The sequence below is a fragment of the Falco peregrinus genome, chromosome 1 (assembly GCF_023634155.1).
Source record: "Falco peregrinus isolate bFalPer1 chromosome 1, bFalPer1.pri, whole genome shotgun sequence".
In the NCBI taxonomy this organism is placed as follows: domain Eukaryota; kingdom Metazoa; phylum Chordata; class Aves; order Falconiformes; family Falconidae; genus Falco; species Falco peregrinus.
The window spans coordinates 44,526,872-44,550,356 of record NC_073721.1 but is presented as its reverse complement, the minus strand read 5'-3'; the positions used below and the strand labels follow the sequence as shown (position 1 = coordinate 44,550,356).

At 59.1% G+C, this 23,485-nt stretch overlaps 1 protein-coding gene across 2 annotated transcripts; it reads left to right on the top strand.

Annotated features, from left to right (window-relative positions):
• The first annotated feature begins 326 nt into the window (after window positions 1-326).
• Window positions 327-23,413, top strand: STXBP1 (syntaxin binding protein 1). 2 transcript variants are annotated; one of them, XM_055795801.1, is made up of 20 exons: window positions 327-491; window positions 11,925-11,974; window positions 12,143-12,224; window positions 12,585-12,661; window positions 12,911-12,989; window positions 13,080-13,183; window positions 14,019-14,167; window positions 14,577-14,661; window positions 14,859-14,989; window positions 15,385-15,492; window positions 15,604-15,664; window positions 16,297-16,362; window positions 16,559-16,639; window positions 16,756-16,894; window positions 17,108-17,217; window positions 17,396-17,497; window positions 18,791-18,876; window positions 19,175-19,329; window positions 20,338-20,461; window positions 21,741-23,413. In XM_055795801.1, the coding sequence occupies exons 1-19, from the start codon at window positions 455-457 to the stop codon at window positions 20,445-20,447; spliced, it is 1,812 nt and encodes a 603-aa protein (XP_055651776.1). In that variant the 5' UTR covers window positions 327-454; the 3' UTR covers window positions 20,448-20,461; window positions 21,741-23,413. The 2 variants fall into 2 exon arrangements, with proteins under 2 accessions (XP_055651776.1, XP_055651783.1); XM_055795808.1 differs by lacking the exon at window positions 20,338-20,461 and having other exon boundaries at window positions 328-491.
• The last annotated feature ends 72 nt before the right edge of the window (window positions 23,414-23,485 follow it).

Sequence of the window (23,485 nt, the reverse complement as noted above, 5' to 3'; positions counted from 1 at the left end):
GCCGGGGGCGTGGTGCGGGACGCCAGGAGGTGCCGGGGCTGCGGTGCGGGGTGCCTGGCTTCGTGTCGTGGGTGCGGTGCGGGGGCGCGGGGGTGCCAGGGGGACGTGCCAGGGGGTGCGGTGCGGGGGGTGGCCGGGGGATACGCCGGGGCCGCGTTGCGGGGTGCCAGGGTTCGTGCCGGGGTTGCGGTGCGGGGGCGCGGGGCGCAGGGGGCGCTCGGCCGCGGGCGCTGCGGCGCGGGGCGGGGCGGGGCGGGCGCAGTGACGCAGCCCCGCCCCCCGCGCGGTCAGCTGAGCCGCGCCGCGCGCCGCCCCCCGCCCGGCCCGGCCCGGCCCCCCCGCCCTGCGCCGCCCGGCGCTGCCCGCCGCCCGCAGCCTTACCCGGCGCTGCCTGCCCCCGGCCGCCCCCCCCGGACCCTCCCCCGGCCGCGGAGGGCCCCCCCGGCACGGAGACATGGCACCTATCGGACTCAAGGCTGTGGTGGGAGAAAGTAAGATCCGCGTCCCGCCGCGCTACTTGCGCACCCCGCGGGGGGGGGGCGGTATGGGGGGGGTTATGAAGATGACCAGGCTCCGGCCCCCCCTTTTCCGCGGGTGGGGGGGATGCTGCGGATGCGCAATACGGACCCTCGGGGCGGCATCGGCGCCCGGCGGGGGACGGGGGAGGGGGCTTGGGACACCCCCGTGGGGACAGGCCGGCCCGGTGGGCTTGGGGGGGGGGACACGGGGCTTGCTGTCCCCGTCCGCGTTTTGTTTATTTAATTTTAGGGGAGGGTGTTGAGGCTGTTGGGATTTTTCTGCAGTGCTGAGGGGAGGGGAGGAGAAGGGGGGGCGGTGGAAGTAGGAGGGGGGGTAAAGAGGGAAGCGAGAGGCGCCCGAGCCTTCCCACCTCCCCGGTTCTGGCTCCGAGGTGGCCGAGGGGCGATCGCCTCATCCCAGCATAACGAGGAAAGCCCAATCGCCCCTCACGGGGGGTCTGCCCCGGGGAGGCGGGGGGGGGGCACAGGGATGTCCGGCTGTGCAGACCCCCCTGCACCGCCAGGCCGCCCGCCTCTCGGCTTTGTCTGCCACAAATCCCGCTGTAATGGTGATATATAATTTTTTATTTATTTTTTTTTCCCCCGGACGTGACTCGGCTTCCGTGATCCCGGGGCCGCCGTGCCCCCCCGGCCTCCCCCCCGGGGCATTTCTGCGCCCTTGGGGCGGCGCTGGGCCGCGCTGTTTCGGGGGGGGGGGGGGGGGGGGGGGCGGAGGAGCAGCCCCGGCTCCGCTTCCTCCTTCCCCGCTGGTGCAAGGCGGTATTTTTTTCAACGTCTTGATAGCGGGGGGGGGAGTTCTCCAAAACGCCCGAGGCTGGGAGGGGGGTGGTGTGTGTGTGCTGGCGGCTCCCTTCCCCCCTTGCAAAATTAAAGCGAAAAACTCCGCATTAAGAAAAACCAACTAAATCCAGAGCAGGAACGGCAGGAACCGGTGGGAAGTTCCCGGGTTCCCGCAGCCATGAAAAGCCCTTCTCGTCCCTCCCCGCTCCCCCTGCGTGATTTATTTCCGTGGCATCGCGGCCAGCGGGGGGCCGGATCGCCCTTTATTTTTTTTTTTTTTTTTCGGGGCGGGGGGTGCCCCTGGGTGCAGCCCCCGCGGGTGCGGTGGCTCCGGCCGCGCTGTGCAGCGCAGCCCTCCCGCGCAGGCTGCAGATGGTGCGGCCGGGGCTGGTGGTGTGATCGGGTGGGTGGTGATGTGATGGGGAGGGGGGGATCCCCCTGGATTCATGTCCCTGCTTTGTTCCCAGCCATCACCTGCCCCGGGGATGGGGGGCTGCGCCACCCCCCTCCCCCCCCCCACAGGGTTCTGCATTGGGGGTTAGAGCCCAGCCCGCTGCAAAATGAAAGGGAAAAGCCAGGGAAATGCCCCGCTGTTTCTCTGCTGCAGGATCAGCTTTGGGGAGGGGGGAGGCTGGCTCTTGTGCTTGGCTGGGTTTTCTTTTGGGGGGGCGAGTCCCCTCGCCTCCAAGGTGGGCAGAGGGGCAGCCCCCAGCCCAGCCGAGCGGCGGGGGGGAGCTGGACCAGCTGCCCACATGCCCCCAGGCAGGGCCGCATCCAGCTCATCCAGTGCCCTCGCTAACCAGGGGACAGGGACCAGCGCCACTGCGTGTTCCTTATTTTCATTCATTGTCTCTCCGCTGAAATAGGCTGGGAGAGAGCACACACACACACACACAGAGGTTCAAGGCAGCATCATGGAAATCTGGCTCAGTCCTTCCCTTCAGGGTTTTTTAACAAACTGCTCTGTTCTTCCCTGAAAAACATCATTCCAGATTGAAAATGATAGCTGGGCATCAGTGCTGTAGCGGGGCTGCCGGGGAAGCGTGGGTGTCTGGAAGGAGAGAGCAGGGTTTGTGCAGGCAAAATGCTGCATAGGAGCGAAGGACGGGGCCCTCGGAGGAGGGCCCTGCGGGGTCCAGCCCTCCCCTCCTGCCGGAGCTCGAGGTGCTCCTTGGGCTGCCATGGGAGGCTTCTGGGTTTGATGGGCTCAGCTCCTGCCTCGAGGTGCTGTTTCCAGCTGGAGCTGCTCCCCCAGAGTCAGGAGCTGCAGGGTACCCAGATCTCCCCCCTTCCCTGGGCACCAATGCAGCTGGCACAAGGTCTCCCCGGCTCTCCCTCACTGCACCAGCCTGCTCCCAGGCAGGGATTCCCCAAAGGTTTACCTGCAGGAGAAGATGCTGGTTCATAAGGAGCAAAAGGTCCAAGCCTGGGGCAGGGTATCTCTGCTGGGCTCCCTCCGGAGGAGGGTGGGAATGATGCTGCCGCGTTGCCATGGCTCGCTCTGCCAGGCCCCCCCCTCTGGAGCTGCATTCTGCCCTGGCTTCCCTCCAGACCCGGATTAGTCTTCTGACCAGCTGGTGCCATAACAAGACGGGTTTGAGAGGCCCCTGGAGAGGTGGGAGGGGGGTGGCAGGGGAACGAAGTGGGTGAGTGTTGCAGGAGATGGACAGAACCGGATTGTCACCCCCCCAGAGCTGTGGGGTGTGTGCTGGGGGGCTGTCTCTGTGCCTCCCCGCAGTCTCCAGCAGTGATGGCTGCATCCCTCCAGGACTTGTTTTCATCTGACTGGGCTTGGACCTGAGCATGCTCAGCCCTGGAGGTGATGCCCGAGGACCAGGTCCTCCTGGTACATCTTCTTCTGTTCCCTCTGCGGCTACCTCCCAGGGAGCCCCATTGAAGAACCAGTCACTTTGTTCTGGTACTGGTTTAGAAAATTCTCATCCAAGCATGGGAAGCAGTCCCCACCTCTGATGACACCCATCCCCAAATCTTCATCTAACCCCCTTGCCACATAGACATTCCTCCCATCCCTTCATGCCCCAGGGCCTCCTTAGATCTTCTCAGGGCAGCCTGCCCTGAGCTTCCCCTGCCTGGCTGGGTCCCTGCTCTCCTGCAGCACCCTGCAGTGGAGAGGAGGAGGAGGCGGCTGGGTTTACTTCATTGAACTACCATCAGTGAGGCAAGACGAGCTGTGCTGCAGGGGTGACACCTGTGCCATGTCTGTCCCCGTGGTGGGCTGGTGCAAGACATGTAGGCAGAGCATACAGAGGTCATACGTGTGCTGGATCTGAAAACCCCTGGACCCCCTCACCTGTAAGAGGAGAGAATCCCCCCCCTCAGGGCTTCCTTTTGCTCAAGTCACGGACAGATGGGAGAGGCAGAGCAGCGCTGGGATAAAGGAGCGCCCTTCCAGAGACAGCAAGAAAACACCTTTCCCCCAGGACAGTAGCTGATCCTCCCACGGAGCACCCTTGTCTATTCATCCTCCTGCAGAGGCGACCTGTGCCCAGCTCCTGCCTGCTAGAGCCACACCGAGGAGCCCCACAGTTAAAACCTGCCTGGATGAGGTCTGATGGCCCCTCAGCACCCATGTGCTGTGTCAGTTGGGGTCCCCATTTGTACCTCTCAAGGGTCCACCGCCACCTGGGGATGTGATGACTCAGGGACCCAGGCTCATGTGGAGCTGCACATGCTGTGCTGCACCTCCAGGGACAGGGAGGAGGCACTGGCAGGGCTGCCGGCCAGCTGCCAGCCTTGGGGCACAGCCTGGGGACCTGCCACCCATGTGTGACTTACCCAGGCTGCTTGGGGCACCTCACAGCTCCCACCACCCGTTTGCTGAGGGCACAGGGAGACTTTGTGGGCCAGATGCTGCTCATTGAGGATGCTCCAAGCCCATCTCAGGAACCAGGATGCCAGGCTCGTGTGCTGCCCCAGAGCCAGGTCTGGCAAGGTCTTTGCCAAGCAAGAGAAAGAGGCGGCAGCAAAAGGCGCAGGGCTGGCTGGTCCTGGTGGGACCATTGCAGGGATGTGTGCTGCATCCTCCTGCCTGCACAAGGGCAGAGCCTTCAGCCCTGCCATGTTCTCAGCATGACGGTGCAGTGGATGGCTGAGGAGGAGAGGGTCTCTGTGCCCTGTCCCCCATGGGTGGGAGATCCTGAAGCCAGTTGCATCCTGGGCAGCCCACCGTCCCAGTCCCCAGCTTTGGGGAGTCCTAAGGGCAGCTGCCTGCCTGAGACGTGGGTGAAGGAACAGGCGCTTGGCAAAGCCTCTGCTGGGGCCTTTGGCTCTGTCACCAGGGTCTGTCTCGCCTCCAGTGTTGGCTCTAGGTTGGAAAAGCTTGAAAAAATAACTGCAACATTCAAGGCTCACCTTCACACACATTGCAGAGCAATTTCAGGCTTCAATCTGTGGTGTGCACCAGGGGCTGAGAAACACTTTGCCTGTATGTGACCATGGAAGGTTACCAAGAATGACAAACCTCACTTTGGCAGGTCTGCATCCACCCACCAGTGTCTGCATGTGCAAGAAGGTTGAAAAAGCCACCGACATAGAGGACATGGACTCTTTGCCTCTTAGAAAAAAAAAAAAAAAAAAAAAAAAAGGGGTCTGGGTCTAATTCCCCTGCACCTCTCAGGAAAAGTGTCCCAGGAGAGATTCCCTCCCTCTTCCCACAAAATCAACACATTTAAAAAGAGAATCATTGTCACATGGCTTATAGCTGCACACTGAGAAGCAGATGCTGCGTCCACCAACTCACGGTGCGGGAAGGAACTTGGCTGTTGTGCTTTGGAGAGTGCAGAAATAGATCAAGCTGAAGGTGCATTAATTTATGGGCTTCCACATTGCCCATGCGCATACGCAAACACGTGAATGTGTACACGCACACACTGACACATGTGCTATAGGGTCATTCATGGGATGGAGTCCATCAGATGGTTTGACATTTGGCCACTAAGGGAGCAGAAAAGACCATTCAGAGTTGGACCAGCTACCCTCCAGCCTGTCCCTGGTGTCCGTGTGGGCACAGGAGACCAGCCCAGCCTGAAGAGCCCCAATTTATTGATGTGCTGCTCCCTCTTGGTTTAAGGCAGAGAAGAGCCAGCACAGAAAGTCATGGCCACATGCGTAGGAGAGCGTGACTTACCCCTGGGAGAGGGTCACCTCCCCTCCAGGATGCCATGACACCCCATATGTGCTGTCCTGCTGCAGGGAAGCACTTGACACTGAAGCACTGGCAACGCTGGCTATACCAACAGCCCCGACAGCCAGGTACAGCATCTGCTGGGGATGGAAACACCTGGTGGAAGAGGACAAATGTTAGTGAGGGGTGATGCCTTCAGAAGGGACCTGACATGGTCTGTGGCCCGTTGACTCTGCCCAGATGAAGAAACTGCTCAACTCCCAGATCCTTGTGCAGACCTGAGGAGATGGTGCCAGGAGTGACCCGGCAGTGAAAACCTGTGATTTTACCCTGATTCTCCAGTGCTGTCAGTGAGAGTGATTCATGAGTGTGGAGATGCATTTCATTTCCTGTATTTCCCTTTGGGTGTGCTACTCAATTTCTAAAGACTTCAAGACCTCCAGGTCTCTGTCCTTCTTTCCAGGCTGTGCAGGTTTCCCATGGCTTTGGCTGGCAGATATAAATACATACATCCTTCACGAGAGCCGTGCAAATAGGAAGAGGAGGAATTAATCACAGGTTACTACGATTACTGTGACTAATCCTTGAAGCTAGAGCCACAGCAGCAAAGCAGCGCTGTGTGGTTCCCCGGAGTAGCACAAATACTGGTGTGGCTTTGACACGTGGCATGTTTCACCAGCGGCTCTGAGGGAGATGTGGTGCTGCTCTGGATGTGAAAATACCAACATTCACCTCATCCAGGGTTGGGGAAGGAAGGGATGAAGCTTAGCCTTGGCAGTTCTGCCCATTTCAGGAGTTATTGCAGCTGGATGGCACCTGGGCTGCACCACTAGCAGGTTGCTACATGAGGTTATGTGTCCTTCAGAAAGGCTGAGGTCTTCCAGGTAGACACCAGAAATAATCCAGTGAGAGAAATAGATGTTCAGGACACAGACTGCCAGAGAGGAGATGTTTGAGACTTGCTTGCTTTATGGACACAGCAGTCTCCAGGCTCAGATCGTCCCCGAGATGGCTCTTAGCTGCACTGAAGGACATCAGCTAGGCTTTGCCTCCTCTAAATGGAATTATTCTCTGTGCACTGAATGGGGCTGATGGCCTTCCTGCCATCCTGCGGTCCGTAAAACCTATTTTATTAGGGACTGCTTGGGGATGGTACACTGGCACCTAGAGATCCCTCACTGAGGATGTTCAGAGGTAGATATGTGCTCCACTACATTCAAACGTGGTTGTATCTATGTAACATTCACACTGTCTTAAGCAATTAGTTAACAAACCAGCAAAAAGGCAGTTGCCAAGCCAACCCAAAGCCAAACTTGATTGTCTTGGAGATGCACTGTGACAGCTTTTTGAGAGAAGTGGGTCTTGAGCAAACCTCAGTGTGGATTTCTGAGATCTGGCTCTCCAGAATATTGGATCCCAAAACAGAGGATACATGAGGGGAGTGAAAGGACTGAACCCCACCTGTGACAGGGAAAAGCCCACGGTTAAGACCACTCATCTCTTCTAGGACCTTGGGCAATTCCTACAGCCTGCTGCCCATCCGTAAAGCAGCTCCATCTTCTCTCACCACATCAGGCCAAGGTGTGCAGCCTGTGAGGTCCTGGGACGTGGCAGTGAAGGAGCTTTTCTGAGCAGCAGGAGTCTGGCCTCCTGTGTTGCTCCAGGAGGGAAGGGCTTGGTCATCACTGCTGGCACCGGCCAGGCTTGGGGCAGCACTAGAGCAGAAATGTCCCCTGGCTGTGGCATCCCTTGCCTGCAGCATCCTTCACCCATCCTGGTGCTCCAGGGTGAGGTGGTGGCCAGGACAAGGTTTTACTGCTTCCTCCTCCGTGGAGAAGGTCGGGGCTGCTCATGATGTTTCAGGCTCTTTCTGAAGCAGGATAATGGGGCTGGGACATCCCCAGATGAGTCCATCTCAGCACAGGCTGTGTTTGGGCGCAGCTTTGCTGGTGTGGGTGCAAGTGGTGGCAGGGTTGGTCCCTCTTCCCCCAGGACCAGCTGGAGGCACGGGGCTGGTTGCTGTTGCCATGAGCCAGCGAGGCAAGGCAGGCCTGGAGAAAGGCTGCCTGGCCAGCTCGGTATAAATAACGCGGGCTAAGCCTCTTGGAGTGACGTATGGGCTTGAGTCCTACTAGGCCACCGTGTCACCAGCTTCTGGCCCTGCTTGGAAACAATGCAGTGGGTCATTTCCATGCCACGTGTCACCCCAAGAACGAGGCTAACTGCAGGCAGTGGGCTGGGCGAGGTGGTTGCTCTCAAGCCTGTTATCTGCATGATGGCACTGTTAGGACCGTATTACTGCAGTGCAACGGAGGTCCTCCATCCACAGGTGGGATGTGCTTCCTTGTCCATGTCATCTCTACATTGGAGGAGAAGTCTAGAGCTATTTGTATTGTCTGTTCTTGGTAGAAATTGTCATTAAAATTCTTCCAGCCTGAAGGAAACAGATGAAGTGTGGTAGGTCCAGACAAGCCAGGTGTTGAAGGCACTGGGTGAGATACACATACACGTTTTGTTCCCCTCAAAACCCAGTTTATCTCCAAGATTAAAAGCTTGACTGTGAGCACCACTGACTGAAGTTAGAGCCCAAAAGTTCCGGCTGGCCAGACGGTTTGAGTATATGGGTGGGAACAGCTGACCTGCTAATGTAGAGACATGAGAACAGTGCTCACCTCCTGCCCAGCTTCGCAGCCACAGCAACACAGACAGCATCCAGCCCCACTGCTAGCAGCCACGTTAGCCAAAACAGCCCCAGGGAGCAGCTGGCACCTTTCCACCTTGAAATTCCCACATCTTCCCCCTTTCCTTGCCAACCCTGGCCACAGCCAGCATTTAGCATTGCCCTCTTGGTCCACCCAAGAGCTAACAGACTGCTTTTCCCTAACCTGGGGGTTTCACGGCTGCTGCAAGGACACCCAGGATGTCATGGCCATGTCTCCTCCAAATGTGACACTGTGATCTCAGGCTTTTCCTGGGGTCTGTGTGTCGTGCCCTCCTGGGCTTTGTCATGGCCACAGAGCCTCTTTGGAGGATGCTCTGTGGATCTGCCTTTCCTGACCCTGCGTGGGCTCTGAGCTGGCTCTGGCAGCTGGTGGACAAGCAGCTCTTTGGAGCCAGATCTGAGCCATGGTCAAGGCAAGAGAAGATGCTGGTTTAGGGAACGGCTGTGCCTGTCTGCAGCCCAGGCACAGGGCAGCTCTGCAGCGGGGCTGGCCCCTAGGGCTGATGGGGGCCTGTCGCAGCACTAACAAAACCAGCATCTTCCCAGGTTAACTTCCATAAGCAGTTCCCCTGCCTTGCCCCAGCACAGCCACCAGTCCCCCTGCAAGGTTTCAAAAGTCCATCTACTGTCCATGCTGTTTCTCCACCCTCTTCATGCCAGTCCACCTGCTTCTTGCCTCTGCTGCATCTGGATTCTTCCTTCTCCAGGCTCCTTTTCCAGCCAGCCTCTCCTCATCTGGCCCCCTTGCTTCTCCTGGGACCTCTCCTACATCCAGGGCACTCTCTCTCCTCCCTCTATATCTTCCAGGTTTCTCTTCATCCAGTGCTCCTCTTCCACCCCCTTAGAGCTATTTAACTCCTTAGCAGGAACCAGCCACAGCTGCACATCATCCACACCAGCCAACCCACCGCCCCTGAAGCCAGCCCACAGCTGCACATTATCAATGTTAATTAACCTGCCTTCGTTCCTCTGTAATTCCTCTACAAGGGCCTACCTCAGACCAGGGGATGGACACCCTAAAACTGCAAAGCTCAGAGCAGTCCTCCTCAGAGGTGCCCAGCTGCTGCTCTGGGAGGCCCATCTTGGTGTCAGGATCAGGCTAGGGGACATGATGGTGCTTTTTGCACGGGGAGGTGCACAGCCAGGTAGATGCTCCCCCCATCAAACATGCACACACCCCCCCTCCAGCTCAACCCCTACGCAGGCGATAGAGAGACTTCCCGCAAAGCCAAGCACTGAAGATGAAATGTCCCCTGCAGTGGCTGTCACAGTGAGGACAAGCTCGGGGGTGGCTGAGGCAGCTTTTTGGGGTCCCTTTCCCTGCGACCCTTGCCGCAGCAAACAGAGGGTGCCATGAGCTGAGCTGCTGGGGCCTTTGCACCATGCCTGGGCCCCAGGTTGCTCCTTCCCAGCCTCCTTCTTCCTTCCCCTCCTGCCCCTGGACCAAAGTGGTGTTTTCCTTGCAGGGGCAGGATTTCTGCCTGGCTGCTCCTGACCCCTTCCCGGGTGGTACCGCTGCCCCGGCACGTGGTGCGCCACCGCGGTCCCCTGTGCTTTGCCCCCCGTTGTTGGCGACTGAGGTGGTTGGTGTGGGATGGAGGGCGCGTGCGTACTGCCTTGTAAACAGCGCTGTTATTTCTGGATCCTTGCTCTGGGGAAGGAGCCAAATGTGAGTAATGAAAGGAAGAGGAGGGATGCGCTGGCATCCCTCCCTCCCGGCCCTGCTTGTGCACCAGCAGGACTGAGAGGGGACCAGAGAGCAGGACCGGGGACACACGGGCAGCCCTCGCTGCTGGCTTCTGCCCACGGCAGAGGACAATTCCCGGCTCACTTTTTTGCTGTGTGGGAGATCTGGATTTGGGTGGGCAGCACACATGGGTGCAGGCAGCAGGATTTACCCCCCAGCAGTGTCCAGCTTGGGGGCTCAAGGGTATAGATTATCTGTACCCCGTTACCCTCCATCCCCCCTTCCCCACACCTGCACCCCCTTCACCAATGATGAGGCTAAAGGATGTGACCAAGAGCAGGCAGAACCCCAAGTTCATGGCCAGCATCCTTCTGAGGTTCCCCCAAGGCAGATATTGCTGGGAAGGAGATGGATGTGAGTGGTGGGAATGGCTGCCTCCAGGTTTTGCAGCAGGACAGACAGACCAGCGATGCTCACAGGCTCCTGTTCTGTCCCTGCTGGCACTATGTGCTGCGGCTCTGAGCCCCTCTGGCAGCCTGGGAGGTGTTCCAGCCTCACTCAGCACGTGAAAACACTGCAGTGTGTTTGGGTGCTAGCATGGTGAATGAGCCCAGCAGCATGGGGAAACCACAGGGAGCATCATCCCGGGGGGCCGGGGCCAAGCTGAGCCTGGCAGGGTCCCTCTGCTCTCCTGGTGAGGCTGCTCCATGCAGCACAGGGCAGCTGCCAGGCTTCGACTGTCCCTGAGCCGCTCGTACCCGTGCAAATCCCCAGTGGGGGTAGGAGCTGGGAAGATGAGGTGTTTTGCCCAAATTCAGCATCACCCAAAAGCAGGAGTTTCTACGGCTGGGTGCTCCCAGGGCAGTCCCCCCTGCATACGACCCTCACGCCTTATTCCAAACAAGGGACAAATTTAGAATCCTTTAGATTGGAAAAGACCTTTAAGATCATCGAGTCCATTTAGACCCCAAACTGCCCCCTGTAAACCCAAACGGATCTTTACCTGGGCGACCAGCACCCTTGGGGTCACTGCCACAGGGGAAGCTCCCAAGGCTGAGGCTGGCAGGGTGACACCCTCAAAAATGGGCTCCCCACAGCTCACATGTTTTCTAATTTAGAAACATTTCTTAATTGGCTTTTAATTGGCCATTTGCATCCCTGTCCCTGGGACCAGAGGGAAAGCCAGGGAGAAGACACGGTTGCAGAATTTGCTCTGGGCTCACCCAGGCAGTTCCCTGCTCTGTGAAGGCTGATGGTTCATACACCAGGGTAAAAAGGGGTTTGGGGCACCTCATGGCCCTGCACACAGATGTTTAGGCAGCACATGTGTCTGGCGGGACAGGCACCTATTCTGGCAAGGCTTGAAACCCCCTTCCTGCAGCCCAGCCCCAAAAGGTAACATCACCATCCCACTGCTGGGACCACCTCCTCGCATGGCCTTACCCTGCATCCCATGGGGAGCAGCCCTGCAAGCTGCCTGGGGCAGAAGCAGGGTGTCTGTGCCTGGGATTGGGGGTGCCCCAGCCCTGAGGGGTCCCTGGGGTGCAGGGGGGGACCTATGGGTGCTGTCGTCCTGGCTGGTTGCATAAGCCCAGCAGCCACAGGAGGTGAAATGAGATTGCGGGGGATTACAAGGAGCAGGCTCAGGCCGCTTGATTCTTGTTTCTAAAAGGAGCTCTTAAGCTGCTGCTGTTTTCCCGATGTTTTGGATTAGGCCTGAGACATATGGGGTGGCCCCCAGGCTCCCCAGAGGGACCCCCCAACCCTCTGCCAGCCTGCGGCCCCCCACCGGCGTGGGGTCCATCTGTTAGTGCCAAATGTGAGAGAAAACTGGGTCTGGGGGGTGACCACCCCTCCCTGGGTACCCCAAACCCACCCCCCATCTCCCCAGGCCCCCAGGAAAGGCAGTGGGGGAGCGGGGCTCCCCCTGGCCCCACAGATGGGTGGGTGTTTGGTGCCCCCAGCGCAGACCCCACAGCTGCTGGTGGGCCCTGGCGTGTTACAGGGGGGAACTTGGGGTGCTCACCCCACCCCGCACTCCCTCTCTTGCAGAGATTATGCACGATGTGATCCGGAAAGTGAAGAAGAAGGGCGAATGGAAGGTGAGTTCAAACCTTGGGGGGGCCAGGAGAGGAGGAGGAGGAGGAGGAGGAGGATGGGGAGGAGGAAGCAGGGGAAGGGGGTAGGTGTGGGCAGGGAGCCCCCAAGGGTGGGGAAGGGCAGTTCCCTGGCTGCCTGCCATGCCCCCAGCTCACAGCCCCTCTCCCCAGGTGCTGGTGGTGGACCAGCTCAGCATGCGCATGCTCTCCTCCTGCTGCAAGATGACCGACATCATGACGGAGGGTATAACAAGTGAGTACCGGCTCCCAGCTGTCTCTCGCAAGCCTCACCACGAGGAGGGCAAAACCTCCCCCTGTACCTGGGACCTGCAAATGCAGCTCCAGGCTGGCACAAGCCAGGCGAGGTGGTGGCATGGCCCCCACGCACCCCCCTCCCACTTGGGATGGAGACATGCTACAAGGACTGGGACAGAGCGGGGACAGCCCTGGCCCCAGCTTCTGAGTGGGCAGGGATGAGTGGCTGGGGATGTTTTGGACACGGGGTGGCTGGCAGGGCTGGTCCTGTGCTGCTGTGGGACATCCAGTAACCCCACGTAGCTGGGTGCCCCTGCCTGCACCCGTCCCTGCCATGGTGCCTGTTTTTTCCCCCTAGTTGTGGAAGATATCAACAAGCGCCGGGAGCCACTGCCCAGCCTGGAGGCTGTCTATCTCATCACCCCCTCCGAGAAGGTGAGAGCATGGTGTGGGGTGTGGGGGCATGGCCTTTGGCTGCGGGGAGGCAGGGGGATGCCCTGCTGGGATGGTAAGCCATGCCCATGGGAAGCGTCTTGGCCCCAGTGAGACCAGCGGTGCCACCTGGGTGGTGGACCAGAGGTGCAGAGCTTCCCCCGTGCCAGGAGGAGGGAGGACCCTGAGTGACCCTGCTGAGATGTCCGCGGTGCCACCCTGCCAGCTCGGCTGGTCCCTTCTCTCTTGCAGTCCATCCACTCCCTCATCAATGACTTCAAGGATCCCCCCACCTCCAAGTACAGAGCTGCCCATGTCTTCTTCACTGACTGTGAGTACCCAGAGGGGAGGGAACGTCCCTGTCGGTCAAGCAAGTGGGGATGGAGGGATGCTGAGCGCTGCCCTCCTCCTCCTCTTGCAGCCTGCCCCGACGCCCTCTTCAATGAGCTGGTGAAATCCCGTGCCGCCAAGGTCATCAAAACCCTGACGGAGATCAACATTGCCTTCCTCCCCTCTGAGTCCCAGGTGAGGCTGGGCTGGGGCCGACCCCACCGGGGTGGCCCGGGGATGGGATGGCCGGGGGATGCTCTGGGTCCTTCTCTAGCTCATGGGGGTTTGTGTAACAGCCTCGCACTCCTCTCTGCCGGCTGTCTCCTCGCCGCCTGCTTGGCTCTTCCTCGCTGTCTCCTTTGATTACTTCTCAGGGCTGATCCGCTGCGGGGGATTTAGCCGGCGCCGCACTTTGGCCCTGTGCCGGCAGCCGCATTGGCCAGCTCTGTGCCGCCCCAGCACGGCCCCTGCCAAGGGCACCGGGGAGCAGCCCTGTGCCATCTGCCCCTGCTGGGGACATGGGGATGGGAGGGACAGATGGTGCCAGACCTGCTTGGTGCCATTAACCCTTCAAGCCTCAGCATTTCTGGGGAGACAGGCAGGTGGAAGATGACCTCTTGGCATCTCCACATGCAACCAAATTGGCTTCTGGTTTTTACCAGGGGTACGTCTGGGAGCGGCATGTCCCTGCTTGTCCCAGGATCTCTGGTACCCTGTCTGGGAGCAGGTGGCTGCTGTGGGCAGGGGGTCTCCTGCCTCCTCTGCTCGCCCTGAGGGCTACACATGGGTAGGGACCGTGCCATGGAGTGGGAGCTGGGGAAGGCATCAGGGTTCAGGGCTGGCAGCCAAATGCCCAAGGGATGCCCTGAGCATCACTGAGCTCCCCTGCCTGGTCCGAGGCTCAGCTGGGGACCTTCATCTGGGATTGAATCTGGTTTCCAAACCCACTGGGGTGTCCTGTGGGGCTGCTCCCCTCCGGATGTCACCTGCAGCGCATCCCCTCTAACCTCCCTCCCGCTGCACCTCCCAGGTTTACTCTCTGGATTCGGCTGACTCCTTCCAAAGCTTTTACAGCCCCCACAAGGCCCAGATGAAAAATCCGATCCTGGAGCGCCTGGCCGAGCAGATCGCCACGCTGTGTGCCACACTGAAGGAGTACCCAGCTGTGCGGTACAGGGGGTAAGGGCAGTGGGGTCTGCACCCCTCCAGGGACCTGTCCCCTGCCCCAGCAGCTGGGGCCGTGCTGAACATGGGGCAGGGTGAGGCAGTGCTGTGTCAGGTGCTGGTGAGGATGTGGGGATGGAGGAGGTGGTGGGACGGACAGACATCCGCGCTCAGTGTAAAAACAGGCTCAGACCTGAAGATGCTCTGGAGAGTGGGGGGGGGTTGGGACTCTAAAGTCCAAGTGGCACCAAGGCAAAGTGGAGCACCCCAGGGAGAGACGGAAATGGGCATCGAAACCTACTCAGGTCCCTCCTCTCCTGCGAGCCAAGGATGTTAACGCAGGGAAACCAGCAGCTCATCCCCATCCCATGCTGGCGAGAGCCACCCGTGCCAGGGAGCTGACCTCTCCCCCTGCCTCCTCCAGGGATTACAAGGACAACGCCATGCTGGCACAGCTCATACAGGACAAGCTGGACGCCTACAAGGCTGATGACCCCACCATGGGTGAGGTGAGCAGGGATGGTGCCAACAGCCCCGGGGGAGGATGCTCGGGTGATGCTTCACTCCTAAAGTCCTGCTCGAGCTCTGCCACGTGGCAGTCGTAGATCCCGAGCAGGGACCCTGAAATGGCCCTGGCTTCCCCTGGCTGCCTGTGGGGCTGGAGGAGCCCCCGGCCCGGCTACTGACGGCTTCCCCGGCTCTGCAGGGGCCAGACAAGGCTCGCTCCCAGCTCCTCATCCTGGACCGTGGCTTTGACCCTGCTTCCCCGGTGCTGCACGAGCTGACCTTCCAGGCGATGAGCTATGACCTGCTGCCAATCGAGAACGATGTCTACAAGTGAGTGCAGCGCTGCTGTCCCCCCGACCCCTGTGGCCCCCCCCGACCCCAGCCCTCAAGTGGGATTTGGAAGCATTCCTCCATCCGTCACAAGTAATTGGTTGGGAGGAAGCATTCCTGCCTGCAGTCTGGCAGCCGTGGTGGGCAGGACGATGGAAAAGGGGCTTTTCTAGCCTTCAGCCCTTGGCCCCTTCCTAGCATTTAGCAGTTGAAGAGGTATGAGAAGGCAAGATGTGAAAACTGAGTTGAAATAGCTTTGCCTCGCTGCTGGCAGAGCCAAGAAGATTCCCCATGTCCTCCCATGTCCTGCCCCCCTCCCTAGAGCCCAAGCAGTGAGGAGATTGTGTGCCCCCCCAGCCCTGTCCCCATCATGATGGTCCCTGCCCTCTTCCCAGGTACGAGACGAGCGGCATCGGGGAAGCCCGGATTAAGGAGGTTCTCCTGGATGAGGATGATGACCTGTGGGTCACCTTGCGCCACAAACACATCGCCGAGGTGTCCCAGTGAGTGTCCCAGTGGGCGGTGTGCCAGCTGGGTGGGATGTCAGCTTGGCATCGCCACCCACCCCCATTAGGGTCTGCTCCCCGCTGACAGCTCTGCCCTCCTCTCCCCAGGGAGGTGACCCGATCCCTGAAAGAGTTTTCTTCGAGCAAGAGGATGAACACAGGCGATAAGGTGACCTGACTGCATCTGCGAAGCTGGGGACAGGCACCTGGGGGACTCGGCCACAGGCTGGCATGTGGTGAAGTCTCCTGGGGGACTCCCAATGAGGACCTCTGCAAAGTGCCCAGGGTGCTCAGGTCCCTGACGGGGGGAGATGGCCGTGGGGTGCCAGCCCTACATCCCAGCCTGTGGAGACAGAGTGCCCTGGGAGGGCGCTGCACCACAGTGGTCTGCTTGGTCCAAACACGGAGCCTGTGCACCTCGTGCAGCGGCTGCCCCTGTCGCCAGCTGGTTCTCTTGCGGAGACCCCGAGCTGGTCACAGTGAGGAGACACAGGTGGCAATAGGATGTAGAAGTGGCCAGTAGCTGAAAGCACCATCTCGGCCTCAGCCAAGTGCACAGGGGTCCGGGGGGAGGGTCCTCAGCGGATTTCTCCCCCCAACACTCCAGTTTGCAAAGCTGCAGACCCCGTCCCTGCCCCTCAGCCATAGCAGAGACCTGGCAGTGCCACAGCAGAGACCTGGCAGTGCCACAGCAGCACCACCAAACCCCCTCAAGGGGCTCGTGTGGGGGCAGGGTCACCCCTCTCTGCTTATGGTCCCCAAGTCCCTGAAGTTGAGTGACCGCGTCCCCTTTCCTCGCAGACCACCATGAGAGATCTGTCCCAGATGCTGAAGAAGATGCCGCAGTACCAGAAGGAGCTCAGCAAGGTACGAGGAGGGGGGGGATGTCTGCAGAGCAGCTGGCACTGAGCCCACCCAGAGAACGGGTGATGGCAGCTCTCCCCAGAGGGTCCCTGGCCACGGGCAGGGGCTGAGGCTGGGGCTGAGGCTCGGGTGGTGGCATGGGGACTCTGGGCTGCTGCCCAGCACTGTGAAGGTGACTGCACCACTTGTGTCTCCCCAGTACTCCACCCACCTGCATTTGGCTGAGGACTGCATGAAGCACTACCAGGGCACGGTGGACAAGCTCTGCCGAGTCGAACAGGTACCAGCTCCCCCAGCCCCCCAGCCACCATGGGGACAACGGGCTGGCAGCTGCTGCCCCACAGCTCAGCCCTGAGCCATGGGTTGAGGGGTGATGAGCATGTGTGTTCTGTGCAGGACCTGGCCATGGGCACCGATGCTGAAGGTGAGAAGATCAAGGACCCCATGAGGGCCATTGTCCCCATCCTGCTGGATGGGAATGTCAGCACCTATGACAAGATCCGCATCATCTTGCTCTACATCTTCCTGAAGAACGGTGAGGACACGCGCGCACGGGTGGGCAAGGCATGCAGGCAGCTCTGGGTGGCAAAAAGCTCAGGGTTCAGCCGAGATGAGCTGGATGGAAAAGCTCAGCCCCGTCTCCCTGGTCACCATTGCGGTCAGGGTGTACTAAGGTGGCAATGGAGGGGCTGTGTCCCCACCGGGAGGCATTGCCCAGGAGGACACCATCTCTCCATTGCATTTCCAGGTATCACCGAGGAGAACCTGAACAAGCTGATCCAGCACGCTCAGATCCCAGCAGAGGACAGCGAGATCATCACCAACATGGCCCACCTCGGGGTGCCCATCATCACAGACGTGAGTGTCCCCGTCCCACTCCCCGTGGCCCTCCTTGCCCCCTGGAAGGACCATGGCACCTGCTGTTCTATGGGAACCGTGTACCCCCTGGAATGTCCCCAGCACCCCTCCGGGGTGGCCCTGGTCCCACCACCGGAGCCCCTGTGTCTTAGGGTGTCTCTGTGCTTTTTCTGCCCAGTCCACCCTGCGCCGCCGGAGCAAGCCTGAACGGAAGGAGCGGATCAGTGAGCAGACCTACCAGCTCTCCCGATGGACCCCCGTAATTAAGGACATCATGGAGGTGAGCCAGCACGGACAGGGATGGAGCAGGGACCCTAGCACTGCTTGGGAAGGGACCTGCAGGGAGCTGGCTGCCTCCAGCCCAAACCCTGATGCCTCTCCCCCACACATACCCTCCATGCTGCTCGCTGCCTGCCATTGCAACAAGGTTGGGATGTTTTGGGAAGCTTTCCTGGCCCCCACGTGCGTGCTGGCCCCAGGTGGCATGCATGGCCCTGTCTGGACTTGTACAGTGTCCCTGCAATACAAAATGCAGCAACAAACTAGTTGCTCTTGTGCTGCACCATGTGCCATGATGGTCACATCTGGGTGGCCTCATCACAGCATTACCCGTGTCCCAGCCAAGCCGGGGGACAGGCACGGCACCATTCACCCCTGCCCACAGGCACAGCTGTGCCTGTACCCATGGGAGCTACAAGCTCTGCACTTGGGTAGCACTGGGCAGAGCCAAAATGTGATTTTTTTCCAGGCTCTGCCTTCCTCCTGACCCACTCCCTCCTGACCCCTCCTCGAATTGGGGCAGCGGGGTTTGCCCAGAGCCGGGGCATCCAGGCACCAAAACTGCTCCCCAACACAGACATTTCCCACCTGCTCAGACAGACGGACCGACCCTGGGGACACATTTTTTTTGGGGGGGGGGGTGTATCGCTGCAGCTCAGAGCCACCCCTGCTCCCAGGCACCGATGACAAGCAGAGCTGCAGTTCTCTCGATTTCCGAAAGCACACAGCTCTTGCCTTCCTCTACCACAATCCGTGCAAACCCTCCTGGGGTGGCTTCATGCCCAGGACACCCTAAACCTCATCCCCAGGACCAGAGGGAACTGCACAGGGCAGCGACATCTCACCAACGTCTCGCAGATGGCGTTAACCCTCCACCACTGATGAAAGCAAGAGCAGGTCCCTTACTGTGTGGGGGGGTGTGGATCACAGGTGTGAAGCTTCCAGCTCAGCTCATGCCCCTGAACTTGCAGAAGAGCATCTTTCCTTTGCCCCGCCCCTTAGCCTACCTCCCCAGACACCCCCAAGCTGAGGGCAAGCCTCACCCCCTGCCCCACGCTGCAGCCCCCCTGCACTGTCCCTGCCTCACAGCAGCCAAGCACCACCCTCCTCCCCCTAAGTGCACCCTAGTACAGAAACACAGCCAAGTTGTTCCAAAAAATTAAGCTATGCAAATACATGCAAATGATTCCTGACCCCCTTGGGCCAGTCCTGGGCGCAGCCCTGCAGAGGGGCTCCTGGGCCAGGGGCCATGCCCAGCTCCTCACGAACCCCTGATGTGGGGCTCTGCCCACAGGATGCCATCGATGACAAGCTGGACACCAAGCACTACCCGTACATCTCCACCCGCTCCTCCGCCTCCTTCAGCACCACTGCCGTCAGGTGGGTCCTGCGCCCCATGCCCTCCTCCTGTACATTAGCACGTATATCACCAGCTGCATCCATCCCTCACCTGCCCGGGGGGGCCGTACCCGTTGCCAGGTCTGAGCTGCTCTGCGGTCACTCAGGCATCCCGTGCCTCAGTTTCCCTACCTGTAGCAGCGAGTGGCACTTGCGGCTGGAAAGCTTGACTGTACTTGCTCTAACAGCAATGTGGGAGCTAATTAATGCGTGATTTAGTGAAAATGTGAGCTCAGGGTTGCCTCGTGTCCATCCTTCATCCTTCTTTTCCTCTCTTCAGTGCCCGCTATGGCCACTGGCACAAGAACAAGGCTCCCGGTGAGTACCGAAGTGGCCCCCGCCTCATCATCTTCATCCTGGGTGGTGTCAGCATGAACGAGATGCGTTGCGCCTACGAGGTGACACAAGCCAGCGGCAAGTGGGAAGTGCTAATAGGTGAGTGAGGGTCGGCGCCAGACCCTGCGCCCCGTCGCGCTGGCTGCTCATCCCACGCTCCCTCTGCCATCCCACAAATTCCCGGCTCCAGCTGACTGCGGGAGCTGGAACTCTATGGAAAGGTCTTGTCCTGCCGCCCAGTGTCACCCCTGTGTCCCCCCTCCGCAAGGACAGGGTACATTGTGCCCCCCCACCCACCCCTCCGCGCCCCCGGTTTTGCTCCCATCTTTCCCCTCCCTGGCTGGTTTTGTTCGAGCAGAGCTGGGTGAGGGGGTTTTGCAGGTTGAATTGCTCCTGTTGCACCCGTGTTGCACATTCATTGTTGGGGTCAGGGAGGAAAAACAAAATAAAGAGGCGTGTGACACTGCACGCCAACCCCAGTGTGCCCTGTGCACGCAACAGGAGATGCATTTTCCTGTTGCACACGTGCTGTATGTCTTGTTGCACATGCAATGCAACAGGAGATGTGTTCTCCTGTTGCACATGTCCTGCACATGCACAACAGGTCGTGCATTGCGTGCTCAGTCTCAGTACCCTGGCTATGCTCCCAGAGGAGCCATGGGTCAGGTGTGGAGGATGCGGTGGAAGCCCTGCCAGATGTTAGCAAGGAGCTTTTAGGCCCCCTAAAATTCCCTTGGAGAAGCGCAGCTGGATATACATCTTGTAGGGCAGGGGCAGGAGCCCCTCACCATCTCATCTGGTCCCTGGATTCTTGCCTGGGGTGTCTGGTAGAGCCTATTGCTGGCATTTCATCTGCTCCTTGTATTCCCCTAGGAGCAGCAGCCCCCTCTTCATCATTGGCCCCCGGCCATGTGCCCCCGCCACTGGACCACCACCACTGCCCAGCTCCATCCTGCCTCTTGCCCATCTCATCCCGCGTCTCTCCGGGGACCATCTCCTGCATGCGCCTGTGATGCTCCGGGTGGCAACCGCGTCCTTCCTCACCCCGAAAAATGGTGGTGGTGGGGGTCTTGGCGCAGCCGTCAGCCCCGCTCTGTTCTCCCGCAGGTTCTACTCACATTCTCACTCCCACCAAATTTCTCATGGACCTGAGGCACCCCGACTTCAGGGACTCTACTAGGGTATCATTTGAGGATCAGGCTCCAGCAATGGAGTGAGCCAAAGAAACCAAGTAAAGGCAGCTTACTAATGAAAAAGAAACTCTTCTTCCCCGAAGGGTTTTCTTTGATTCTTCCGTTCCTCCTTTCTTTAATTATTATTTTGGGTTTTGTTTCCGTTTGGTTCTCTGATAAGACAAATGCTTGCAGTTCCTCCTCCCAGGTGGAAAAGCATCCAGTGCCGCTCCATCATCCCTCTGCCATGTCTTTCGGCCAGACCTGGCCGGCTCCGTCATGCCATGAGTTCCCCCTTGCCGGGGCCGGAGGGGCCGGGGGCGGCGGGGTCGGGGTCCTGCCTGCCCAGTAGACGCGTCCCAGGGCCAGGCAGGGGGACGGAGCCCCCCTGGGATGCTGCCTGCAGTGGGCAGCTGGAGTGGGGCTGGGGGTTTGGCGCCCAAGGGAGAGCATGCAGCGGTGGGCGCATGGTGCAGACCCCAGCACTTGGCCCAGCTCCAGCCCCTTGTCCCCTACAGCAAAGGCTGGGTGCTGCTGTGACCCCTCAGCTCTGGGGTGTGATGGGGCTGAAATCCTGAGCCGATGGGAAAGCTCAGGTTTGCCTTTGTGGCTCTTGGTGCCCTTGGATGGGCAGGACTCCCTTGATGTTGCAGACCCCCGAAACCCATGCTGGGGTTTAGCTTCTGCCAGTGGTTTTGCCCATTAAAGACCCACCATGACATCCCCCTGAGCCACCGCTGCCACGAGCTGGTCCGTGCAGAGCCAGAGAGGCTGCCAGGGTGGCACGGTGGCACGGAGGGCAGGGGCCGGGCAGCACGGCGGGAGCCACCGAGCCAGGGCCAGCAGAAGGCGAGAGCCCTTTTCCTCCTCCTCTCCCCTCCCACCCACCTCTGTGACCCAGCGATGCTCTGTGCAGGCAAGGAAGAGCCGGGGGTCCCCGCAGAGGGTCCCTCTGTGCCCGCCTGCTGCCTGCCCGCCCCTCCCGCCCCCTGCACCCCCTGGCTTTTTGGCCAGTGCCTCCTGCATCCCCAAAGGGTCCAGGAGTGACCCACTGCATGGGCACCTCCCGGCCTCTGCCTCATCCCACCCTGCTCCATGCATCTCCTTCATTTCTCCTTTTCCGTTCCTTTCCCGTTATCCGCACCCCCACACACACCCCCACCCCCCATAGACATACATTTTCTCGCAAGCATTTCCACCGGCATGCGGGGCCATCGCCGCCAGGTAAGGCCTCGCCGGGGGGGATTTGGGGGACAGCGGGGCCGGCGGCCGGGGCACAACAGGGGGGGTGGTCCTGAAGCCATCACTGATGCTCCCCCACCTTCCTCTGCTCCACAGGGTCCACGCACATCCTCACCCCACAGAAACTGCTGGACACGCTGAAGAAACTCAATAAAACAGAGGAAGAAAGCAGCAGTTAAAAGGAAACACCGCCACCAACTCGATGCCGAATTCACCTTCCCTGCTGGGCGCCCAGCCCGGGGTGCCATCCTGCACCCAGCCCGGCCCAGCTTTCTCTCTTGTTCTTGTGTTGGCCCCCCTCTCCCCTCCCACTGCCTTCCCCATCTCATTTTACCCACAGGGAGGGGACAACAGCCAAAAAAAAAAAAATATATTAAGAAAACGGATGCATTGTGTTTAAAAGAGGAAAAGAAAAAAAATTAATAATCTATATATTTGTAGCTGCAGCTATCGGAAGCACCCAGGAGCTCATTGCTGAGTAACCCATCTGCCCATTGCTAGCGAATGATGGCGATGAAAAAACAACAGAAAAAACCCACCTTTTTCTGAAAGCAGCTCCTCGTTGGGGTTCTTTGTGGATTTGGATGGACAGCGGGGGGGACAGATGCGCACCCCCCCCCCCCAAGCCTCTGCTTAGGCAGGCACCGCGGGCTGGGCTCGGCTGTCACGTCGCTCTTGGCTGGGGGTCCCCACCGCTGTCTGCTGTCCCTTGTCTTTTTGGGGTGGTGGGTGCTGCTGCTGGATGTGCACGCCAACATCTGGCTTGGGGTGTGTATGTGTGTGTGTGCGTGTGCGCGCACGCGTGTGCACCCGGGATGCTTCGCGCTGCTGCGATTCCCATGTGAAAAGGGACCAAAATGGTCAAAACATGGAGATGGGGCCCGTTTGCTTGCACGGCTGCTCCTCTATCCTGCTGCAGCCTGGCCTCCCCCTTTGGGTATTCCTTAAAATGCATATATATATATAATAAAAAAAAATATTTTTTTTTAATATATATATATATATCTCCATCCATCCCCATGGAAGCTCGGTGTCCCCACACCTGGCTCCGCTCATGTCATCCCGTGGTGAAGCGTTTCTGAGCGTGCCGTCACCCCGAGGCACCCCCTCTCCTCCGGGCCCCCCCCTCTGGACTCTGTGTATATTAATGACTGTGTCTTGTGACGTTCTTACAAGCTTGGTGTATAGTGATTTAACCAAACCTCTGATTTTAGTTGGTTTTTTATGTTACACCCAAGGATTGCCCCCGCCTTCCCCTGCCATTAGATGCACTGCAATATTTTGGGGTCCATTGTTTTGTTCTCTCCCCCTGAAGGCTGTGACTCCCTTTTCCTTCCCCAAAATCTCTTTCTTGCCTCGTTGGTGGTTAGCCCCCCCTTCCCTCCCTGTCTTTTCCTTGCCCATAAAGTTAAATATATATTTTTAGGGCAAAGGCTGTATCATTGCACTGATATTTGTTGGTTCCTCCTTGGTCCTCCCTCCCCATTTGAGTTCCTTCTTGGTTTAGCAATGCAAATGCTTCAGGATCTTGTATGTTGGACATTATTATTTTTTTCTGTTACAGTTATTTATATAAAAAATAATTTATCAAAAAGGAAAACTTTAAAAAAAATAATCTAGTCTGTCTTGGAACTTGTTTACCTTGAAATTACTGGAATCTAAATGTTTGAAAGTGTTGAAGCACAAACATGTATCATCTCTGTATATCTGTTCTTCTGTACTAAAGCACTCGAGTGACTAAATAAAAGCGATCTCCATCCCTAGTGCAACCGGGGCTGTGCCGTGCCGCTTGCTCAGGGGCCAGGCAGGCGAGGGAAAGGCTTGGGGGAATATCCTTACCA

Bases quoted from the DNA above. Each gene is read 5' to 3' on its own strand.
- STXBP1 (XM_055795801.1), top strand. From the start codon at position 455: ATGGCACCTATCGGACTCAAGGCTGTGGTGGGAGAAA. The intron at 14,990-15,384 runs GTGAGTGCAGCG...CCCTCTTCCCAG, and splicing joins ATCGAGAACGATGTCTACAA to GTACGAGACGAGCGGCATCG. The intron at 19,330-20,337 runs GTGAGTGAGGGT...GTTCTCCCGCAG, and splicing joins CAAGTGGGAAGTGCTAATAG to GTTCTACTCACATTCTCACT.